At 31.5% G+C, this 19,567-nt stretch overlaps 1 protein-coding gene across 9 annotated transcripts in view; it reads right to left on the bottom strand.

Moving 5' to 3' along the window:
- LOC127701418 (uncharacterized) overlaps nt 1-19,567 on the bottom strand; it is a 305,234-nt gene that overhangs the window by 21,783 nt on the left and 263,884 nt on the right. For all 9 annotated transcript variants that reach the window (XM_052205280.1, XM_052205282.1, XM_052205279.1 and 6 more), the window contains 3 exons: nt 11,289-11,435; nt 9,654-9,941; nt 1,845-1,954 (listed from right to left, as the gene is read on the bottom strand). In XM_052205280.1, coding sequence (XP_052061240.1) covers nt 1,845-1,954; nt 9,654-9,941; nt 11,289-11,435 — 545 coding nt within the window. The remainder of the gene's footprint in view (nt 1-1,844; nt 1,955-9,653; nt 9,942-11,288; nt 11,436-19,567) is intronic.

The raw sequence follows: 19,567 nt of genomic DNA, 5'->3' as shown, positions 1-19,567 counted from the left end.
AATTCAACAAATGATCTTTTCAAAATGTTGAAAGTTGTGCGATACCTCGTTTTATTATACACCGACAAGGGCTTGTTTTCCCTGCGGTGACAATGTAGGACCATACTACCGCTTGGTAAACAGTCCAGGGTGCATTTTGCATTCTTTTCGACTAATGTTTTGAAAAGATGAATTTAGTTTATGCAATATCATTGTTTTGCAAACTTGCCATGGGTATTCTTTTTTCTACATTTGTGGAGATTTTTATGCAATGATTGTGACACCTTGCGTTAACCTTTAACATTAATTGATATAGGATGTGTTACCAAACTTAAAGAACAAGAACACATCAACAAAACGACAGATTAACGTTTGGACCTTTCAGTGTCCTTAAAAAAAATTATGTATCTGGGATCTTTGAGCGGGAAAACGCTTATTTTCAATAATTTTTAATAATCATTCTCGTTTGTGACTTGCGAGAATGTCTCTCTAATGAAAACAAAAGGTTTCTTCATTAACTAAAAATTAAAATATGTTATAAACAAAACCCCAACAAAAAAAATTTTGCGCTGGAAATTAAAAATCAATACACCAAAATAGAACGACAAAACTGAAACAACTAGAAGAAAAAATGGACAAAGTTCTTTCCATGAAATCATTTGAACTTTTATTCCGGATGTTAGGTTGGAATGTAGTATGATGATTGATTTTTATTTGTGATGTGTTGAACCGAACCGTTATACGATTGCTGCTTTTACATGGTAGTTATACAACTGTAAAAGTAACATTCAGTATATAAATAAAACTAGTTATGTGTTACGAACATGGACTTTCGATTTTGTTTTCATCGTAGCAAATGTAAATTTATGTTTTTTGTTTGATACCATATACTAATTGTCGATTTACATTGGGCGAATATAAGTGATCCGCATAAACACCATGCCAACTTTGAACATACTCTTTCTAAAATAAAGCCCTTATAAAACAGCAAAAATAGTAAAACTAATTAGTTTTCAGTTAAACAATAACAGAGTTATCACCATTACATAAAAATTAAATATATAATGAAGTGTGCGATTTAACCAATATTTGCGGGAGAAAAAAATTACAATAACAAATATCATTCCGATTATAAGGTTTGCATTTCGTATAATTAATATTTATCGTTCTTACTTTATAAACAACGACTTTATAATCTCGGATATCGGAAATGAAAAATTATAATATATATTAATCCAAAACTAAAACGCATTGTTGATTTTTCCTGTTCAAATAATAAATTTTGGTTGTATAATAGCTTAAAATTACCTTAATTTTGGTTAAACAAATGTCTTAAAACTATGATTGAGTATAATCTTTGAACAATTGCAGAATCATCCTGTACCAGAGGTATACAATTTAAAGTTATATTCATCAACTTTTGTTAATTTTTCGGATGCCTACATTTATATGTGAACCATGTGGATACAATTACTTCCATCTATTTAAATTAATACTAGAATGAAATAAAAAAAATATGAATATTTCTTCTATTTATTGCCAAAACGTGAAAAAGACAGTCGATTCAACAGAAATTGGTTCAGCTAGATCATTTATAGAAGAAATGGCTTCGAAAACTATAATCATCATCCGACTTATTCTCAATACATATACCAAATATTTAATTAACATATTAAAGCATTATCGCAAAACAAAACAAAAAGAAAATTAAGATTTAAATGTCTGCAGACGTAATGTAAGTTTTGATAATTTGAGAGTATCAATCAAACTTAATTCCGTTTATATTTAAGCTGGTTAAACTCGAGGATTGAGAACAAAGACTTGAACACATCAGTTATTCAATTCTTAAATTTATATCATCTTACTTTCACTTGATCCTTATGTGTTGCCACAAATAATATTTTCGGAAACTCCTCAAATTCATTCAATGTTTTACAGTATGTAAGAACGGAATTTACCCAATGGACAAGGTAGGCTACAACAAAAAAATAACATATTTATAAGTCACATATAAAGGCAACAGTAGTATACCGCTGTTCAAAAGTCATAAATAGATTGAGAGAAAACAAATCCGGGTTACAAACTAAAACTATATAAATAAATGAATCTAGGTATACTATTAGTATAATTAACATTCGATATTAATGTAACACGTCAAATTGGGACATTTATAAATTCAGAGATGTATTATATATACAACACGTCGACGAGATGGTCATTGGGTGGTGTCATTTGATAGGTAATAATGTACTCCATAATTCTCTCACGTTAAAATCTGAGGTTTTAACGTGAAGTGTAATAAAATACAATATCCTTTATCTCCGATTAGATAATTACAATTATAAGATTGATGCAACAACTGTTGAACTCTAATAATGTATTAATTATGTATCGGGTAAACATTACATGTATGTTTAAACTAGCTACACGAACAAAATATCTTGTCAAGACTCCAAAGATGCCAGGCATATAATACATCAAGCGCTGCTTTCGTCTACATAGATTAGATAATTACAATTATAAGATTGATGCAACAACTGTTGAACTCTAATAATGTATTAATTATGTATCGGGTAAACATTACATGTATGTTTAAACTAGCTACACGAACAAAATATCTTGTCAAGACTCCAAAGATGCCAGGCATATAATACATCAAGCGCTGCTTTCGTCTACATAGAATTCACCAGTTACTCTCGAATCAATACAACTGAAGTACAATATCAATTTGAAAGGACCTCTATTGATAAAACAGCAAGCCAATAAACTTTGTCGAGGCTCATATTTTATCAATCAATGGGAAATAATTCCAATATTTGTTTTGCTTTTTTTATTTTCATAAATATCCTACAAGAAATTTAAGAGTGAGATTGTTTATAATGCATTTATCTATATCTTCTGAATAGACAAGGGGCTTAAAACCAGAAAACAATAGTTGAAAAAAAATGATTATCAAACTAAATTTGTCAAATTCATTGCTTACAGAAACACTTGGTATACAGTTGATATAAATCCGACAAGAAATGTAAACGTGAGATTTTTAACATAGCATTTTTGTATGAACAAAAATTAGTGTTCGACTGTGACCCGCCGATGAATATACTTCATCTGTACAAGCGGGGGTATATGTCACCACTGTCTAGCATTCCGGCACAGCTATAACAAGCTTTCAAACAACAGTTCCATTGCATTATTCCTTTGAAGTTTTCAAGAACTATTTTCAAGAAATTGTCCAAAAAACATTTTTAAAGTAAAAAACTTGTCACAACAAATTTTAGAAATCAGCACCACTTTTACACTTTACTACAGGCTAAATACATTATTTGTAGCTTAAAAAAAGACATAAACTAGCCCTTCTGGTCATTGTCCGATATGACTTATCTGTATTTATTTCATTTTAAAAAGATACCTAAACAAACGAAGTTTTTTTCTTAAACCATGAATATTTAATAAAAATGAATTATTTTCAAAGGATTGTGCCCTCGATTAGAGCATGCTAAATGTGAGGAATATATTCCAATTTTCTTTACAAAACTACGCCAGCGTTTATCTTTTGAACGGAAACGTTAGGTAAGTCTGTCCAAAAGGTAGAACATTCCGAAACAACAAAAGTTTATTTAATTTCTAAAATGTCGACCTAATTTATCTGAATTCATTTGAACCGACTATGAATCTATTTGTTAAATAAAAAATCACCTTGGGATAAAATTTATATCATATGCTCATAAGTATTAAGCTCTGAATAATATGCTTTAGCGATTAATATAATATTTCATCAATATTATTAAATTTAAAACCATTAACAGGAGGTTTACTTCATTTTTTGTCAATAATTGGTAAGGTACACGGTATAATAAATGTCACTGTTGACCCCTACTTCAAATAACCTCGTTTGAAGATTATTCTATGTATTGAGTCTGTTTTCAAGACAAGTCTGTTGCTTAGCAACGGATTTCGTATGATTCGGAAAAATCACAATGAAATGCAATATATCTTGGGATAAACTTCTGAATCCATTACTATGTAAGGTTATGTGTAACATCATTTTATATAAAGACTGAATTTTACTTTTCAAGAAGTACATAGTAACAACCTAGCAACCATAGTAGCCTAGGGACCACACAAAAAATAAAATAACAAAAATAACTTTTGTTATCCAATGTTATGCATTACAGAGAAACACAATGGGCAATACATTCCAATTATTATATAAAATTCTATTATTATAATAGGTAACCATGTTTGCCTTTTGGAACGCTTTAATTTTGTATCAATATAACCATCATAGCAACAAAGTTTTTTTCTTAGCAACAACTAGTTAGTTATAAATAAACAACGTTGATACATGTTAAATGGTATTTGAATACCACAGCACATAATCGTTTACCTTAAGGGTGGAAATCAAAATGGTATGGATATGGACCTCCTGCACTATTGTATTTTATCAATATTACCTTTGCAAAAACATGAACTTCAAGTGATAAAAATACATAAAAGACGGAGCTACTTAAAAGACAGCACTTTTGTATTTTTGTCAGAACTAAACTGGAATATTATGTTTTCTACAAAGCGAAATATCTCAGAGTTGCAACAGTTACAGATATATGCGCTGCTTCGTACCTCTAAAGTACGACGATTTCTAATTAAATATACGATCGAGACGTACAGCTAAATTTGCTGCTTCTTACATCGATGGTTCAAAATGACCTTGCTGTTGACAAAATTGTAAACAGAACCCAGTAAAGATGAATGAACTTGACCCTGCACCAGTATTTATACACAGTTTACCAGAAGTAAATATTATAAGCAAAACATCAAACCATGACAGAAAACAGAGGAGTCGTTGACTCAATATGCATATTCTAATAAAGTGTTGTGATTAAACCAATCTAGATGTATCAATACGTTCAGTTAATAACTCATAAATGTACACTTTCGAGTACATACTTATAATACAGTAGGAATACATAATGCAACAGAAGAATTACACGTAGTGTTAAGTAACATTGTAGATGAATCAAGTAAATTGATTAAATAAAGAAAACATAAAAAGAAAATTGTAAAACAAAAGTGGTCAGATTCGTCTGTTTATGAGCAAAAATAAATTTAAACTCACTTTCAAGCCAGATTAGAAGACCCTAATAATAATTTAAAACAAAGGTATTTTTACCAACTGAATTCCTTTAAAAAAAACATGTTAAAAAGGACAAAAATGGTTGGTTTAATAACAAATATATTTTAAATTGTCTAATTCCATGGATGAAAATACCTCAGAATTTTGAAAATTTTTAAAATCCTTTAATGAAAAAGAAATAAACCAAGCAAATAATATGAGAGAGTAACTGGGTGATGTAGATAAAACAATTAGACATGTGCAGGACCAAGAAAGATGTAATAAAAAGTAAAATAACAAAAATACCGAACTCCGAGGAAAACACTAAACGGAAAGTTCTTAATCAAATGAGAAAAATAAAAATGTAAGCACATCAAACAAATGGATAACAACTGTCATATTCCTGACTTGGTACAGGCATGTTCTTTTGTAGGAAAGTACATATTAACTCGAAAATAATATCATTTATGACCAAAAAGTAACAGATAAACCTATAATAATGAAAGAAATAAAACATATTTTGAATAAATTAAAGAAAGGTAAAGCAAGTGTACCAGATGGCATCTTAAATGAAATATTTACACAAAATAGTATGCTCACATTAAACTCGTTTGTACAATGAGTTAATCCTATTCTAAAAACTGGACACTATTCTATTCAGTGGAATAAATCCCATATGACTTTGATACATCTGGTAGCAATTCAGTATTCAATTTCAAATTGTAGAGTGATTTGTCATATTAATCGCATATCAAACATAATTAATGCAGTACTTAATGAGAGACTAAAAACACTAATGATAGATAAATACTCAAAAACACAGTTTAATTTCAGAGAAAACCACTGGACAACTGATAGTCTCTTTATATTAAAGACATTGATAAAGAAATAATTACATAATAATAATAGTAATCTTTTTATTAATCTTCACAAGGCATATGACTCAGTGTGGAGAAAAGGTTTACTGTATAAACTGTCAGGAATATGACAGTTGTTGTACATTCGTTTGATGTGCTTGTAATTTTGATTTTGCCATTTGATTAGGGACTTACCGTTTTGAATTTTCCTCAGAGTTCAGTACTTTTGTTATTTAACTTTTTAGCAAAAAATTAGATAGGGCAAAACTATATTTAATTAGAATCAGTATTTGAAAACTGAAGTATTTGAAAACTGAAACGTCCTTGAAATGGAACAATACGTATTCCAGTTTCTTTGAAACTTTTCGAGGAGTAAAACACTCCATTAGTCCCACTCTTTTCAATATTTTTATAAATGACCTGGATAATATTTTTAGTTCTGAACACTCCATGCCACCAAAACTAGTAGACTTAACCCTTGTGTCAGTCACTATCTTTTGCTGATGATCTACTTTGATATCAGAGAGTGAAGAAGGTCTACAGAATAGTATAAATAAATTAAGTAGTTTCCGTAAAAATTGGCAACTTACTTTAAATATAAATAAAACTAAAACAATGATTTTACAGGCAAATACTACCAAAAGAGTAGTTTCATTTCTTAACTACAATGGAAATATGATAAAAGATGTATAAGAATATAAATTCCCAGGAACTCTTATAAAGAGCAATGTCAACCTGATTTAAAGTCTAGAAGACCTAGCAAAAAAGCAAGATAAGTCATGTTTTCGGTTAAAGCCAAGGTTGTTTCATTGGGAAATCTCCTCTTATAAATATTAGTAATCTTTTTAATAAATAAGTTCAACCAGTTTTAGCTTATTACTTTGAGATATCCTCTATGGATAGCTTTTTAACACAACAGAGCTAAGATAAGATAAAAAAAAAGCTTTGATTAAATTTCATTTATTGATAAAACATGTCCATGTAAAACTCCATTTGAAAAGGTTCACATTATTTTTTGTCAAAACTGCTGGAATCCCATGATACTTATTCTTGGTATATTTATGCAAAGAATATTTCACCCAGACCTTTTAGGTAAAGTTAATAATTGTAGGGACTTGGATAAAATAAAGTCTTTAAAGCCCTTGATTAAAAATGAATGTAAAGAAAAAAATAAAAACATTTTTGAAAATAGAATAAAGATTTATGATGAAAATAGTAAACTGTTACTTAATGAAAATTAAAACTTAACTGGGATAGGGAATTGTATTTAGCTTCAAATGACTTTTCTATAGTTACCATAACTTAGAAATAGAAAAAGGTCGATATTATAAAAATTATAGAAAGGATATATTATGTAAACTGTGCCACTTGCTTGAGGATGAAACACTTCCTCCTTGAATATAAAATTAACAAAAAACTAAGGGATAATTTATTTGAAAATAAATTGTTTACCTTCTCATAATTTTACGTTTCTTACAGAAGAACAAAAGGAAAAGAAATGCTAAACCCCTTTATCATGGAACATGTTAAAATATTTGATCCTTTATAAAACAGTCATTTGAACTGAGGGCAGAAGTCTCATATTTTTTTCCATGTGTTCATTTCTTATAAAATTGCTATTTCTTTGCTACATTATGTTTGTTTTTTTGTTTTTGTTTTGTCACAAACTAATTATGATAAAGTCTGAATAGCAGTATTTAAATGGGTCCATTTGAAGAGATAAATACTATTTGGGACATTCTTATTCATGCCTCACTGGGCAGATTCAAAACATTGAAATAAAGCTTTATTTTTCTAGACAATGTTGTGTCGGCTGGTAAATTTGTCTAGAACTTAATAAAAAGCCACTTCAAATTTATACATGTTATGGTATACCGAACTAAGCTGTAAGCCATTTCAACGTAATTGTCCTTTTGTTTGCACACAAAGACGTTTCCAAAAAGCAAGTTCATTACTCATACTGGCAATTATATAATACACCTTCATTTAACAAACAATATTCAGTGTAAAGAATATGTTTGGATAGTCAAGAGTTTTACATACTCGATTCTTCTCTTTAATTTGTTGGCTATTCTTTTTTTTTAAAAATTATATCATCTGGTTCGTCTTAAGGTGGACATAACAGTGCAGCAAAGGAGCGGAAAAGATTTAAGTACAAATAAGTTTGAGAATATTAAAATCGTACGAATGGTTGAGAAATATACCACTAGTGTACCTATACTCGACGAAGTTGTAGGGTTTAATGTACAACTGGTGACTTCGCAGTATATGCGCGTCTAAGTATGTAGTTGAAGGTTTGGATGGTAGGTCAAAACATGTTTCCATTTGAATAACATTTTTTAGAGCCACTTACATTTAATTATACATGTATGATCCAGTCACTAGTAAATGAATGTTAGTATTAAACGGTCATTTTGATCTAAACGTGATCATCTGAAGGTCTAAAACTAAAAACTTTATGTCTTATTCAAGATTTACGTTATTTTTCAGATATTTGCTAGTGATAAATTCGATACTGTTAAGACATTTTGTTTTAAGTCAATCAAGTACCTTTTTTATGGCAATTTGGTATGCTGTTGCTTTGTATAGGTAATAACAGCTAATAAACAGTCTGAACATAGACTGAATAGTGTTGAATTACGTGAAAGCGAATAATGAAACCAGTACTGAATTTACAGCAGTGGATACGTCTGTCAATTAACAAAAAGAGTGAACGTGACATAAATATTTTTTATTGTTCAGTCTTTTAAGAGCTGTCCTGATCAAAATGACTTGTTTTGTTCAATAAAAAACCCGGAAAAAAACAATCAAATAAAAGATAGGATGGAAATGGGGAATGTGTCAAAGAGACAACAACCCGACAAATAGCAGAAAACAGCCGAAGGCCACCAATGGGTCTTCAATACAGAGAGAACATCCCGCACCCGGAGGCGTGCTTCAGCTGGCCCCTAAACAAAAATGTGTACTAGTTCAGTAATAATGGACGTCCAACTACTTTAAATTTTGTTGTGAATACACTATTTAATCGCTAACGGTAATCTTTTCATAAGTCATTCCTGAAAACAAACTTTCAAAACAGTCTAAATAAATGCCGGAAATTGTTAAGTTATATATTTTAAAGTCATGACTCTTAAACAGCCTCAAAATATCAGGTTGAAGTCACATGTACGTACAGCAAAACAAATTCCAATTGCTTTCATATTCATTTTCAAAATTAAACAAACGGAAAAATCAATACTAAAGCATTTTAGATATCCTGTTTTGAAACTAGCATCGTCATCTTTAATTTGATTTATTTTCTCGAATTTGTATTGACTACACCAACATGACATGACATTCATTACCTAGAATACATTCATAGAGAGGCAGGGTATATCTGTAATATATAACAATCAATTATCATCTATAATTTGATTAAGTATAAAGTCGCTGTATCTGTTTGAGATGACAACATACTTGAATAGTAAGCAATTGCTTCGAGGTGGTATTCGTTAACCCCATAATCAAATGTTACAGAAATTAAGAGTCCCTTTACCCTGTCAATAAAATGTAAGGTTAGTTGCGTTTTTTAGAACAATTCCAAGATTCATATATAACAACGAAAACAATTCGTAGATCTTTTGGATTTCTTAATAAAAAGTGCCTCATAAACATCATTTATTCAAAAAGAATACTTATTTGATTTTCGAACATCGCTTACATACCTCCGTCTTCTTGTTGAATCTTTTCCCCACCGTTGAAAATCAAGATGAATACACCTCTACTTGATATGAATAGCTGATGAGTCATGTGATATATTTTTTGACCTCCAAAATCCCACAAATCTATGGGTACAACTACCATTTCGTAAGTTCCTTTATTACATTCAGAGCGGACAAGTTTAATAATTTCCTCATCTGATATTTTTCTGTCCGTCAAGGATTCTGTAATCAAAGTTTCTTTAATCTTGCCTCTTCCGCCATCTGGCTTTTTGATATCGGAGATTTTTGTACCTATTAAGCACGACATTTTTATTATTAGTGATTGGTAATTCAGGGGATCTCTAACGGGCAGAACAATACAAGTATAATTGTTTGAAATAATGTATTCGTTATTTTTTGCTTTTGAAATATGTTACCTTATATACTCCATTCAAGGTGATAAAACTGACAAAACAACATCACAAAGCCTTATTCATATATAAGAGCCTGCAATGATCATTTAATAATGTCCAAGTCAAATCAACGATAAACAAGATAATATATGGTTAAAGGCTGGGGATATCAAACTATATATTTTAACATTTTAAATTGAAGGGATATAGTTGACCCAATGGGACTTACCTTTTATCTCATTTAATGCATCTTGGTATTTCAAACAAGATAAACACATTGTAACCTGACGGGAACCTCAATTTTTTACATGATTTTTGAAAATTATCAAATGGTAGAGGTGCATGAATGACCCCTCGAGAAAATTCTCTTGATGTAAGAATATATAATAAGGCTAACGGGAAATTATCTGAACCATTTACACGATATCATCAACAAAAGAGAGGCGAAAGATACCAAAGTGACTTTCAAACTTATCAGTTGAAAATAAACTGATAACGCAATGACAGGCAATGGGGATGATCATAAGGAACTCAGAAAATATATATCGTTCAATCCAACTTGATGTGAAAAACAAGAAAATATATATGTTTTAGGGGTTTGGAATTCCGAATCTATATCAAAGTATATATAAAAAAATAGCTGCGGCTAGGGATGGCCACAGGGAACTCACCTTATCTTTGTTTTGCTTTGTCCTATTAACATTTTTATTCTTTACAATAAATCCATATCCATATATTTTACTGTTTTCGTAGAATGTATATATTATTTTTCAAATATCAAGGTCATGGGTTACCACCTTTGGATCCTACAGTAGCAATATGGACCCATGATCACGACTGAAGACCCCAAGTCTTCATTCCTTTTTTGTTTTTCACTTTATGATAATTTCAACTGAAATAAAAGTTTTCCTTGGAGTTCCTAAGTAAACCTTACCTTCTATTCGACCTTCATAATGTCTCTTTGTAGACCTCTATGCACTAACAAAATCTCGAATTCACATTAAAACAAGTAGGTCTACCATATTGTAGTATTGGAAGTATATTTGACCATCCTTTTCTAAGGATAGCGGTGGATACGTTCGGGTGGGAGGCAAGGAAAGAGGAAGAAGAAGAAGTCCACAAACTTTGTTTGGAGGAGTTAATAATATGTTGTATAAGATTTATATGTGGAGAGCGAATATATATAACATATGGTATGTATATGACTGGTTTTAAACGTTGAAACCTATGACAACTTAACAAATACCTTTACGGGGTATCGGTATTCGACTCGGGAATATTCTGTCCAAAGCTTTAGACTTTGACGCTTTGTCTTTTTCCCGTGGATTATAGTCACCACCTTTAACGGCGCCTGTATAAGACGAGCTCTGTACTTGTGTATTAAAGATGTGACCTGAAATGATGTACAATCAGATTATCTTTTTTAAAGGGATGACAATTAAGATTTTCTTATTGCTAACAGATTTAAATCATGAATATTGTATTACAGTATATGCTAGTGTGTAGATTGAAAGTTTTTATGCTGAATCAAAGGGAAGATTTCATTCTTTTTTCGTGAATTTCAAAACCACACTTTACAACTCTCAATGGTGTTTTCTTATTATTTTTCGTTGTTTATCAGGCTCTTGCTTTCGCAAACTGAACGTTGTGGATTTTTTTTAATGTTATATAATTGATAACACCAATAAAACACTGTGAGATTCAATTGCAAAAAAAGAATACAACTAGTCGTTATAGCTGAAATCCATTTCACAATACATTGCTGAAATAGTTGTTACTTTCTAAATCAACAAAAACAGATGTTGCCAGAATAGTACATTTTACGCTTACGTTTTTTCATTTATTCATTAATTTTCTTGTTACTGTTGACAGTGTTAATGTGTGTTTTAATGTAGTTTAATTTTTCTAAAAATATTTCATTATTATGTGTATATGTAACAGTGATTTTGTAAAATCACAGATTTTATAAAAATGTCTAAAATTTCAGGAGTTTTGTAAATCACTGAACTGATTAGTAAATTTAGAAAATGCCGGTATTTGACTAGGGATTTTACACAATCCCTAAAATATTTTTTTTTTTTTGCAGATTCACCGAATAATTCAGGTTATTTGTGATATAATTATGTTTTTGCTTTTAATATTTAATTGAAAAAAGACAAGAGCCTACAACAGTTACATTGAACTAGCGACTAATGATTTAGTTTTTAAGGTCATCAGTTAGCTGAGGACAAATTATAATGAAATATATGGAAACGAAAAAACATGACGAAATTGTGGTATATATTGCTATAGGCTCATTTAAAGAGACAAAAAACTTGCTGGAACATTAACATGCTAGTTCACATAGTAATAGTTCACAGAAGACATGTCAGCCTACCCAGGCATATCATTCTGACACAAACTCTAAAAAATGCCAACTATTCGAATCATGTTTTTTTTAAATTTTTGATCTGAAAAAGGAAATCTACAAATCAAAGAAATGGTATTTTATAAATATGTTCAATATTTTAGAGCCTGTCCGAAGTCAGGAGCCCATGGCCAATGTTAGTCTTGTATGGTTTTTTTTTAAATTTTAGTTCATTTATATGTTTCGGAGTTTAGTGTGACGTCCTTTTTCACTGAACTAGTTCACATTTTTTTTGTGTAGGGGCCATCTGTAGCCCGCCTCCGGGTGGGGAATTTTCTCGATGTGTTGAAGACCTATTGGTTGCCTTTGGCTGATTTCTTCTCTTTGGTCGGGTTGTTGTCTCTTTGACACATTCCCCATTTCCATTCTCAATTTTATCAAATGTTTAAACCCGCTGCATTTGTGTTCACTAGTCCCAAGTCAGGAGCCTGTCGTACAGGGGTAGTAGTTTGTTGGTGTGGTTCATAAGATTTTCTAGTTTCTCATTTTTTTTTTTACTAGACCGTTGGTTTTCCTGTTTGAATTGTTTTACACTAGTCATTTTGGAGCCCTTTATAGCTTGCTGTTCGGTGTGAGCCAAGGCCCCGTGTTTAAGGCCGTACTTTGACCTGATAATTATTTACTTTTTACACATTGTGACTTGGATGGAGTGTTGTCTCATTGGCACTCATATCACATCTCCTTATATATATAAAGGCAATAGTAGTATGCTGCTGTTCAAAAGTCATCAATCGATTTAACTGAAACAAATTCGGATCACAAACCAAAACCGAGGGATACACATCAACTATTGGAGGAAAACAACGGAACAACAGAATATATATATGTTTGTTGTATATATATATATATATATATATATATATATGTATATATTCAAATGCGTTTTGTTAAAATATACTTTTTCACTTTTTTGGTTTTTTGGGAAATGTTGTTTGTGCTGTATTTAGGCCCCTCTAACAAGAAAAATTGCGGTTTTTATCCAACGCAATCATTCGTTTGAACGTTGTTTTCAATTTAGACTTGTTTATAGTTTTTCGTTTGGGCTTGTATTATATTTTCCTTCTGGTTTATATGATCCGTTCATCCTATTTCGACTCTTTGAAATTCAAGAGTCTATCCTAAATTGAGAGAAATTATACATGGCCTTCCAAATACAGTTTCGATTCCTAACATCACTGAAGAGACATTAATGGTCGAAATCCGGATATGGTGTACAAATTTTTACACCTCATGTTTGTGGTATACCATCTTTTCCGCAAGTTTATTGTTTTCTGTTTGGTATAACATTAATTTTAGGATCCACTTTGTAACATCAGGTGATCAATTTATTTGGCAATCGCCAATAGCAGTCAGCAGGGTTTAAGAACATCCATTGTTCGACTTGTTAGTCAAATGCGTTTTGTTAAAATATTCTTTTTCACTTTGTTGGTCTTTTGGAAAATGTTGTTTGTGCTGTATTTAGAACTCTCTACCAAGAAATTTGTTTTACATGCACACGTTTACAAATTGCGGTTTTTATCCAACGCAATCATAGGTTTGAACGTTGTTTTCCTTTTAGACTTGTTTATATTTTTTCGTTTGGGCTTGTATTATATTTTCCTTCAGGTTTATATGATCCGTTCATCCTATTTCGACTCTTTGAAATTCAAGAGTCTATCCTAAATTGAGAGAAATTATATGGCCTTCCAAATACCGTTTCGATCCCTAACATCACTGAAGAGACATTAATTGTCGAAATCCGGATATGGTGTACAAATTTTTACACCTCATGTTTGTGGTATACCATTTTTTCCGCAAGTTTATTGTTTTCTGTTTGGTATAACATTAATATTAATATCCATTTTGTTAAATCTGGTGATCAATTTATTTGGCAATCGTCGATGGCAGTCAGCAGGGTTTAAGAACATCCATTGTTCGACTTGTTAGTCAAATGCGTTTTGTTAAAATATTATTTTTCACTTTTTTGGTCTTTTGGAAAATGTTGTTTGTGCTGTATTTAGAATCCTCTACCAAGAATTTTTTTTACATGCACACGTTTACAAATTGCGGTTTTTATCCAATGCAATCATAGGTTTGAACGTTGTTTTAAATTTAGACTTGTTTATATTTTTTCGTTTGGGCTTGTATTATATTTTCCTTCGGGTTTATATGATCCATTCATCCTATTTCGACTCTTTGAAATTCAAGAGTTTATCCTAAATTGAGATAAATTATATGGCCTTCCAAATACCGTTTCGATCCCTAAAATCACTGAAGAGACATTAATTGTCGAAGTCCGGATATGGTGTACAAATTTTTACACCTCATGTTTGTGGTATACCATCTTTTCCGCAAGGTTATTGTTTTCTGTTTGGTATAACATTAATATTAAGATCCATTTTGTTACATCTTATTTACATTTGTTTGTTTTTATAGTGATTAAGATGATAACACAATGTTGACTGCTGTACCCCTATTTTTGACATTTTTACCTATTGTGTCTGTTTGTTTTGTTCACGCATCGTTGTCAATATAATGGAATTTGATGCGACTGTCATACAAGTGAGAGGTTTAGCTAGCTATAAAACCAGGTTCAATTCACCATTTTCTACATAAGAAAATGCCTGTACCAAGTCAGGAATATGACAGTTGTTATCCATTCGTTTGATGTGTTTGTGTTTTTGATTTTGCCATTTGATTAAGGACTTTCCTTTTTGAATTTTCCTCGGAGTTCAGTATTTTTGTGATTTTACTTTTTGTTACATCTGGTGATCAGTTTATTTGGCAATCGCCAATGACAGTCAGCAGGGTTTAAGAACATCCGTTGTTCGACTCGTTAGTCAAATGCGTTTTGTTAAAATATACTTTTTCACTTTTTTAGTCTTTTGGAAAATGTTGTTTGTGCTGTATTTAGACCCCTCTACCAAGAAATTTGTTTTACATGCACACGTATAAAAATTGCGGCTTTTATCCAACGCAATCATAGGTCTGAACGTTGTTTTCAATTTAGACTTGTTTATATTTTTTCGTTTGAGCTTGTATTATATTTGCCTTCGGGTTTATATAATCCGTTCATGCTATTTCGACTCTTTGAAATTCAAGAGTCTATCCTAAATTGAGAGAAATTATATGGCCTTCCAAATACCGTTTCGATCCCTAACATCACTGAAGGGCCATTAATTGTCGAAATCCGGATATGGGGTACACAATTTTTACACCTCATGTTTGTGGTATACCATTTTTTCCGCAAGTTTTTTGTTTTCTGTATGGTATAACATCAATATTAAGATCTATTTTGTTACATCTGGTGATCAATTTATTTGACAATCGCCAATGGCAGTCAGCAGGGTTTAAGAACATCCGTTGTTCGACCTGTTAGTCAAATGCGTTTTGTTAAAATATACTTTTTAACTTTTTTGGTCTTTTGGAAAATGTTGTTTGTGCTGTATTGAGACCCCTCTACCAAGAAATTTGTTTTACATGCACACGTATAAAAATTGCGGTTTTTATCCAACGCAATCATAGGTTTGAACGTTGTCTTCAATTTAGACTTGTTTGTATTTTTTCGTTTGGGCTTGTATTATATTTTCCTTCGGGTTTATATGATCCGTTCATCCTATTTCGACTCTTTGAAATTAAGATTCTATCCTAAATTGAGAGAAATTACATGGCCTTCCAAATACCGTTTCGATCCCTAACTTCACTGAAGAGACATTAATTGTCGAAATCCCGATATGGTGTACAAAGTTTTACACCTCATGTTTGTGGTATACCATCTTTTCCGCAAGTTTATTGTTTTCTGTTTGGTATAACATTAATATTAAGATTTTGTTACATCTGGTGATCAATTTATTTGGCAATCGTCAATGGCAGTCAGCAGAGTTTAAGAATATTCGTTGTTCGACCTGTTAGTCAAATGCCTTTTTTTAAAATATCCTTTTTCACTTTTTTGGTCTTTTGGAAAATGTTGTTTGTGCTGTATTTAGACCCCTCTAACAAGAAATTTGTTTTACATGCACAAGTATAAAAATTGCGGTTTTTATCCAACGCAATCATAAGTTTGAACGCTGTTTTCAGTTTAGACTTGTTTATATATATATATATATATATATATAAGTGCCTAAGAATGTAACTTTAACACACTAATGAGTGTTATAAAATTAGCTGTTATATTTTATATTATTCACGCAACATTTCGCTTAACAAATTAGCTTCATCAGGCGTGTGCATCGCTCAAGGTGAAATCGGATGCATGACAAAAAAATATTTTTGTAGCCTTGACTACACAAAATTTGAGTAAAAATTTTAACAAAATTTTTTGATGTTCTATAAAAAATATATGTTTGTAAATTGTCTAGAAAAATATTTTTGCCTCTTATTGTACATATCAATTCTTAAATAAAAACAAATAGTTGTTTTAGTTAAATAGAATGAAGTTCAGGATTTATTCCTTTGGTTTTGGGTAGAACTGTTTTTCATCTCTCTCATTAAGTCCATCAGGTTCAAGAGTACGTAGCTGATGCATGCAGAACCTTTCTCTCTGTTTTCTCTGATGAACAAGGCAGACTACATCGAAGAAGGGAATCGTCATCTCTCCAACTTTAAATTTTATAAAGAATTAACATCTGATCCAACCAAAGAAATCAACAAAAAAATTAATGACGTCCTCTCAGAAATGAATAAAGATAAACAAATTGATGACGATACGTACGATTTTCTACGCCCAGACGAAACTTGCACAGCCGGTCGATTTTACTTACTTCCAAAACTCCATAAAGAAGGGATTCCAGAGAGACTTATAGTATCAGCTAATGGCCATCCAACCGAAAAAATTTCAGAATTTGTTGATTACCACCTTATACCACATGTTAGTCAACTGCCATCTCATATTAAGATACAACTGACTATTTGACAAAAATGAATTCCTTAAGTCCTTTACCTAATGACACAATTTTGGTTTCGATGGATGTGTGTTCTTTATACACAAATATTCCAAAAGATGAAGGAATAGCCGCGTGTGAAAAAGTATGGAACACTCGAAAGGATAAACATCCACAAACTGACTGTCTAGTTCAATTGCTCAAGCTAGTGCTTGAAAATAACAACTTTATTTTCAACGACAAGCACTTTTTACAGATTGACGGAACTAGTATGGGAACAAAAATGGAACCTTCTTTTGCCAACATTTTTATGGGGGATCTTGAAGAACGCATCCTTTTGAGTGTGCCATACAAACCCTTGTCATGGCTCCGTTGTATTGATGATATTGACATGAAATGGAACGATACTGCAGAACATTTACAAGATTTCTTAGATCATTGTAATCAGTTTCATCATTCAATTAAATTTACATCTGAATTTTCAAGCGAGAAAATTGCTTTTCTCGACACCACCACATTTGTAAAAAACGGGGTCATTACAACTGATCTCCACACAAAGAAAACTGATTAACACCAGTTCCTTTCTCCAAAAAAGTTGTCACCCGAAACACTGCTCCAGGAGCATACCCTACAGTCAAGCCATCAGACTAAAGCGAATTTGCTCCTCAGAATCCAAACTCAACTATCGTTTGGGACAACTAAAAAAACAACTAAAATCTAGAGGATACAAAAGCAAAAACATCACAGACGCTTTTGATAAAGCCCAAGAAGAAGATCGAGATATCCTCATGGAATACAAAGATAAGACGACACGCGCAGATAGAATTCCGTTTGTTGTCACCTTCCATCCCGATTTGACAAATATTTCATCTACTATCCGCAAGCACTGGCGTCTTATCGAAAATGACTCTTCCTTAAAAGAAATTTTTCCATCACCTCCTGTTATTGCCTATCGCAGACCCAAAAATCTCAAAGACATACTTGTCACATCTAAAGTAAAAAAACAAGAGACTTCTAAAATTGGGTGTTAAACACAATGCGGAAGAAACAATTGTAAGTGCTGTAAAGTCGCAAACACTGACCACTCTTTCAGCAGCACAGAAACAAAGCAGCGATACAACATCTATGTTGCATCTAATTGAAAAACGGAAAATAGTATTTATATTCTTACTTGTGGAACTTGCAAGCTGCAGTATGTTGGTGAAACAGAAACGAAATTCAACATCAGACTTAAAAATCACCGGTCTTTTCATACAAAAGGAAGAAACTGTCCAATTACGAGACACCTCTTAAGAACAGGGCATACTTTTGAAAATATCACCTTTCAAATAATTGAGGTAAACCAAAATTGGGACTCTCAAAGGAGAAAACAGAGAGAAAGGTTCTGGATGCATCAGCTACTCTTGAACCTGATGGACTTAATGAGAGAGATGAAAAACAGTTCTACCCAAAACCAAAGGAATAAATCCTGAACTTCATTATATTTAACTAAAACAACTATTTGTTTTGATTTAAGAATTGCTATGTACAATAAGCGGCAAAAATATTTTTCTAGACAATTTACAAACATATATTTGTTATAGAACATCAATAAATTTTGTTAAACTTTTACTCAAATTTTGTGTAGTTCAAGCTACAAAAATATTTTTTTGTCATGCATCCGATTTCACCTTGAGAGATGCACACGCCTGATGAAGCTAATTTGTTTAGGGAAATATTGCGTGAATAGTATAAAATATAACAACTAATTTTATAACACTCATTAGTGTGTTAAAGTTACATTCTTAGGCACTTATATAATTTAATGTAGTAACTGCATCAGTTTATTTACAAACTGATCCACGCCTAGATAGATTGAATGTTGATTTTTAGACACTATATATATATCTATCTATATATATGTATATATAAACAAGTCTAAATTGAAAACAACGTTCAAACCTATGATTGCGTTGGATAAAAACCTCATTTTTTATACGTGTGCATGCAAAACAAATTTCTTGGTAGAGGGGTCTAAATACAGAACAAACAACATTTTCCAAAAGACCAAAAAGTGAAAAAGTATATTTTAACAAAACGCATTTGACTAGCAGGTCGAACAACGGATGTTCTTAAACCCTGCTGACTGCCATGGCGATTGCCAAATAAACGGATCACAGATGTAACAAAATGGATCTTAATTTTAATCTAATACCAAATAGAAAACAAAAAACTTGCGGAAAAGATGGTATACCGCAAACATATGGTGCAAAAATTTGT

The sequence above is a fragment of the Mytilus californianus genome, unplaced genomic scaffold (genome assembly GCF_021869535.1).
Source record: "Mytilus californianus isolate M0D057914Y unplaced genomic scaffold, xbMytCali1.0.p SCAF_5, whole genome shotgun sequence".
Classification (NCBI taxonomy): domain Eukaryota; kingdom Metazoa; phylum Mollusca; class Bivalvia; order Mytilida; family Mytilidae; genus Mytilus; species Mytilus californianus.
This window is presented reverse-complemented; position numbering and strand designations above follow the sequence as displayed.